The 6391-nt window shown below is 40.1% G+C and overlaps 1 protein-coding gene across 1 annotated transcript; it reads left to right on the top strand.

Annotated features, from left to right (window-relative positions):
- Positions 1-4374: 4374 nt before the first annotated feature.
- J4E88_008570 (uncharacterized protein) lies at positions 4375-5155 on the top strand (the record flags this gene model as incomplete). Its single annotated transcript, XM_049402180.1, has 2 exons — positions 4375-4661; positions 4720-5155. 2 exons carry the CDS (start codon positions 4375-4377, stop codon positions 5153-5155), a joined length of 723 nt encoding a protein of 240 aa, XP_049251851.1.
- Positions 5156-6391: the final 1236 nt, after the last annotated feature.

Raw genomic sequence — 6391 nt, 5'->3', positions numbered from 1 at the left:
ACTACTAGTAGTGTAGTTAGTAGCTAGTAAAGAGTGTAGCGCTGTATTTATCTACTTAAGATAATATAGCTTCTTACTAAACTTCTTAAAGTTCTTAGAGAACTTATTATTATCTATAATATAGTTAATATAGGCGCGCTAGTTCTAGAGGAGCTTCTTATAGAGCTCTAGAATCTTCTTCTTATTATTCTATTTAAGTAGCGTAACGCTAGCGTAGAACTAAGCTAAGTAGACGCTAATATTCTTATAGAGTTTTATGTAGCCTTTCTATTTATAGAAGGTATAAGTAGTTAAGTAGAAGTTAAGGACTCTATAGACTAAGTCTAGAACGTTCTAGACTTATTAGATATTAGTAAACTTATTACTTTTAACGTACTAGCTATTTTAGATACTTTACTAGGCAGGTCTACTAACTTATATATAGATATAGTTAAGCTATTAAGCGTTCTTACCTTTAAACGCAGTAGAGTACTCTTAGAACTAGCTTAGTATATTAAGCTTCTACTTATAGTAATTATCTATCTTTATATTACTAGTATCTTTAAAGATAGTAGACTTAGAATATTTAGAGTAATATATAACTAGAATAGTAGCTAGGCTGCGCAAGAGAGTATTATAGTAGCTATAGCTAATAGAGTTACTGCCTAGTTAAAGCACGTTAAGAGAAGTGTCTAAGTTATTATTAGAATCTAAGTCTAAGTTATTAGACTTATTAGAAGCTTATATAGTCTAAGCTGTAAGAAAAGTATTAAGACGCGCGTTCTTCTTCTAAGCTTTAGTGTAGCTAGTAAACTCTTAATTATAGAAGGCTTTATAGGTATTCTTATACTTTTTAAATTAGTTAGCGCAGCGCTTAGCGTTAATAACGCGCTACTTTAGCTTCTAGATACTAGCGTAGGCGTTACTATAGGTAGTGTAGAGCTGTTCTATAAGGTTAGTGCACTATTTATTAGACTAAGTAACCTAAACTTATAGAGCGTTAGCTACTTAACTAGCCTTCTTAGCCTACTAGTAGAAAAACTAAATAGCGTTGCGTTTATTAACTAGATTCTCTAAGATAGCGTCTAGTTTAGCCTAGAAGTTACTATTATTCTTATTTAGTATATAGATAGTGTTAAAGGCATAGTTATAAAGCTTAGACATAGTGTTAGAGTTAGTAGAGTCTTTAGTTATTATCTAATTAAGGTTACTAATATAAATAGCTTTACTATTACTATTATACTTATAGGTAGCTAGAATAGGTTACTTATTATTAGAATAGTCTAGTTTAGAAATAATAAAGCTAGTAACCTTATAGATTTACGCATTTATAGAGAGATAGTTTAGAGTAGCGCGCTTATTACTAGCGTTAGCGTTACTACTATAAGTTACCTACTCTAGATCTTTAAAGACAACACTCTCTATAAAGAAGTAGATTTAGTATAGGTTCTTAATAATATTAGGTATCTAAGAGCGTTTCTATACACGCTATTAGTTATTAGTAGTAGATCTACCTAGAGTAGAAGTAACTATAGAGATAAAGGTAGAAGTAGTAAAGAAGAGTACGTATAAGCTGCTGCTATAGATATACTTAAGTAGGTAACTAAGTAAGCTATAACAAAGCTTATTATTAGAGCTACTACTATAGGTCTTAGTAATATTAAGAAACTTATTCTTAAGAGCGCTACTCTTAGCAGGCCTAGTAGAACTAGTAGAGTTATTATAATAGTAGTAGATAATAGTTCTAGTGTTATTGTTGTTAGGCTCTTTGTTAGAGTTACTAAGACGTAAGAAGTTGTTCTAGACTTAGAAGTTATTCTTCTAGGTATCTAGCGCTTTAGGTAAGCTACTCTTATAGAGGTTAGAGCGTTCTAAGAAGCGTAGAAGCTAGAACTAGAACTAGAGAATAGAGCTAAAGCCTAAAGTAGAGCTAGAGGCTTACTAAGATAGAGTAGTGTAGAACTACAACTAGAACTAGTTAGAGCGTATAGCTAACGCTATAGTTAGTTTTAAGAAGAAGAACTAGAGCGTAGAAGCGCTAGTGTTCTTAGAGGCAGAAATTGCTGCTAGTTTAGATATAGCAGGCTTGTCGCTAAGCGCACTAGTAGTGTTAGATAACTAGAGGTTTGTAGATATTATGTAGTACTATATTATAATAATAGGCAGAGAAGTAACTAACCTTTGTGTTAGGTTACTATTAGGTTTGTTATTAACTATAATTACGTGTAAGAGTTTTATAGAGATTAGATAATAATTAGTAGAAATAATAAAGTAATTATAGTAAGAAGCTTATAATAAGAGCTATTAGAGGTAAATATATATAGTAGAGGCGTTAGGCTAATGTAGGCTAGAGTCTCTAAGAATCTAAACTATTACAAGTTATACGTAGTAGAGCTAATCTAAGAATATAATACTTTATCTCTAAATTTAAGTATAGCTTAAAATACTTAGCTATCTTATACTTTTAACTAGTTTATAAAACGCTACTTATTTTTATTAAGCTTTTTACTATTATTAAACTTATAAATAAGCTTAGTAAGAGCTTTATATTTTTTTTATATTTATAAAATAGTATTAATATAGTTTATACTTTTATTAGAATTCTATTTATAAAGTTAAAAAGCTAAAAGTACTTATAATTATTTTTAAGCTACTTTTTTAGCTATTCTTTATTTAGTATAAATAGTCTAACTTTTTAAAAGTTATATAAAGCTATGTCTACTTTATTTATTACTATAGCACGCGCTATATTAACTACTTTATTAGTATTAGCTTAAGTAAGCGTTAAATATATTTAGAAAAAAGCTATACTTTTATTCTATAAAGATAGACGTAAGTTTTAGATAAATATATTTATTTTTATATATTAATAAAGGTCTTTAGCTAAGTAGAAGCTCTAATTTTATTATAGTTATTACTAAGTAGTATTCTACTTATAAAATACTAAAATTTTTAAATCTAGTATATATACTATAGTATATATAGATCTTAATATTAAGATTATAACTATACTAAGTTATTATAACTAGAGCTTCTTAATAAATATTAAATAAGAAAATATTAAGATTAAAATAAGATATAATCTATTAATATAGTAACGTAATAATAATTAAGATTATGTATACAAATAGCTGACAATGCGTGTTGTCCGCATCCGCGCTAGCTTGGCAATGCGGCGCGGTTTCTAACTAGCTACCGAACAGGAAGTGGGGGCACGCTAAGTGTGGGGCCTAGAGCGATTCCGATGTGACTTTACATAGCAATGTACAGGGGATACGATCCTTCGCACACAAGAGGATCGCGCCGCTAATGCTTCTTCCGTGACAACGCTTATTGAGGGGCACTTTCCTGCGCTGTTCCCAAGCTCTTGTTGCGCTATTCGCCAAACACATATCATCCAACATCGGGCAAGCAAGCTCGAGATATCGGATATGCGTCGAAGCTAAAATGCATGGGCGACCAGAAGATTGTTGTAGGGAGTATGCGCAGGAGTTGACCACCGTTCTTTTCGAATGTCGCGCCTCGAATCGTGGAAACTGCATAGGCCCCCACGGGATCACGACTAAGCGGCAACGGTCCTCCTGTGTATACGTAACATGCAGAGGCAGACTACGCGATATCACCCGCATTGGTCGTTAGGATATCGCATGCCGCTGTTGGATGTTGATCGTCGGGCCCTAATCATTGGGCCAATGTGAGAACGTCCGTTCTGACGATGCTAATCTCAGATAACGGCTAGGAAGCACTTCCTTCGGAACACTCTGAGGTCAGGTCTGTGCATACAGGCGCAAAGAACGCTGTACATGTCTTCCGTTTCATCATACGTTCCCCGTTGTCGGGTCCAGCTGCGTCTGTTTCGAACGAGTCCACACGCCGCTCGGGCATTCCCACGCCACAACCTGACTACGCGAACCCATTGCAATGACCGATACGATTCCCATCGAGAATGGGCAACAAGTCGGCATCCTCGCGACTTCCTCCATCTCTATCTTAATGGTCATTGTCGCTGTGGGTCTGCGACTGGCAGCAAAAAGAATCGCCAATCGAATCGATTACAGCGATTATTGCATTCTTGCCGCCTCAGTAGGTCAAAACTGGGAAGCGACACATTTCTATGCTAACAAATCTGCCAGGTATGCAACACTGCACTCCACGCTTGTTGTATTTCGCTAGTCACCTATGGCGGCTTTGGCTTCCATACCCTTGATATCTATCAGCGCTTTGGGCCTGACACAGCAACATTCTTCTTCAAGGTAAGACCTCTGACATTTCTCTCACATTTGCCAGCTCTAACATGTCATGCCATAGGGAATCATGTCCTTTGCGATACTGTGGAATGCAACCGTGTGCTTCAGCAAACTGTCGGTCCTCTCAATGTACACGACACTGATACCAATGGATTCCATGGTGCAATGGGCCCGTATTCTCGGCGCTGTCATCATAACCTGGAACACTGCCGATGTGATCGCAGCTCTCGCGATATGCCGGCCGCTGGCAAAGAACTGGAACTTCAACTTGCCCGGAACTTGCGGTAGTCAACCAAACTTCTACTTTGCAATGGGTGTCATCAATCTCATCACAGACGCCGTGATGATCCTATTACCAATGCCATACTTGTACAAGCTGCGACTGGCATGGCGCAGGAAGTTGGTCGCAATGGCTCTCCTCAGCATTGGAGTAGGGTGAGTACACGCTCTCGCCCATCGAGATGTACTGAACTCATGCTGAGACGTCGCGCAGAACCTGGGCCATCACCATATACCGCCAAACGCTTCTCCCCGGTCTCGACTTTATAGACATGACATACACCGGTGTACTCGCCACTATCCTCTCCGGCCTCGAGCCCGCCGTCGCAATCGTCCTGGCATGCATTCCCCTCATGCGACCTTTGTTCAGCAACTCAAATAACGCCACGCGATCCAGTTTCGACTACGACAGTAGCAAGAAGACTAGGCTCTTCTCCAAGAAAGGGAGCAGGAGACAAAACGATCCGACGGCGACGTTCTCGGAGTTGGTGGATGACAACGATGCTTCTTCGCAGATTGAACTGCAGCCGGTCAAGACATGTCAGGTTGTGCGCGTTTCGTCGGTTTATAAACATGATGGGGAGCAGAGGGTGGCTGATTCGAAGCATGCTATTACGGTTGAGAGGAGGTGGGAGGTAAGAAGAGATTAACTCGGAGGATGTTGCGTGCGACGACAATAACCCTATTAAGGTCGGCTCGAACCGGCAGTCCACTAGTCAAAGCTGCTCTCCAACTCTTTGCGAACGTCGAGTAAGTAGCCGATGCGGCATGCGGCATTGCGCATATCGGCCGCCTGATGGCGGGCCACGCTTTCGCGCCTTCACACAAACTGTGCGACGGTGACAGGTTGCGACCGATATTCCCGGCGGTCCTTATCACCTACCACCCCTCCTAAAGCATGCCTGCTATCTGGGAACGCTTTCATGCGGCACGGCGGCCTTTCTTCGTCGACCGAAGGGCGCCCGACCAATAGGACGAAATACCGTGTGGCACAGTTGCATCACGCATGCAGCGCATACACCCGATAGACCTTCCTGAGCGGTTAATATTTGTGATGTCATGCGGGGAAGATCTCCAGCGCAACAGCACCGTTCTATCTGGCTCTCTTCCAGAGCAGAAGACCTCATCCATCCTCTTTCGCGACTGCCTACACCATGTCGGACAACCTGTACTGTGACCCTTGTCAACGATTCATCCGCGGAGATATCAATGTCACCATCGACGGCTACAACACAGTAGAGTTCAACCATCATGAAAGTTTCGAATCCTTCCAGAAGGCGATACAGCTTCGATGCTTGATATGTATGCTTGCTTGGCATCGAGCTTCACTCAGACCAGATGCTGAATCTAATTGGGAGGTGGGAATGCAAGGGGAATATTACTACGATAACGAGGATTGGGACGACTATCGCTCATTGACTTTCTGGTTCCGCGAAGATGGCGTAAGAAGGCAAACTAGTGAAACCCTGGTTTTTCGAGCATACCCTAGTAAGTAGCATTTCCCTCACTAGTCAACAGATACTAAAACTGCACATAGTTTCGAGTAAGATAAAAATTGCAGAGAGTATTTCGTCGAACACGGGAGCGGATTCTGCTCTTGCATTCGCCGTCGATAAATATCATCGTTGTCGTGGACTACACACGAGTTGTAGGATTCCACAGATTCTCAAGTCGGCTTCTTATCCTTCCAGGCTCCTGGATCTCGGGACCGAGCTACTTGATCCCATCGTAGTGCGCGACACGCAATCGTTTCGTACTGAAGAATACGCTTGTCTGTCACACTGTTGGGGGTCATACAAACCGCTGACACTAAATGCCACGACACGTTCGGCATTACAATCGGGCATTCACGCTGGTGAGCTTCCAAAGACGTTTCAGGATGCTGT

The sequence above is a fragment of the Alternaria novae-zelandiae genome (assembly GCF_023758075.1).
Source record: "Alternaria novae-zelandiae strain BMP 2774 chromosome Unknown scaffold_20, whole genome shotgun sequence".
NCBI lineage: Eukaryota > Fungi > Ascomycota > Dothideomycetes > Pleosporales > Pleosporaceae > Alternaria > Alternaria novae-zelandiae.
This window is presented reverse-complemented; position numbering and strand designations above follow the sequence as displayed.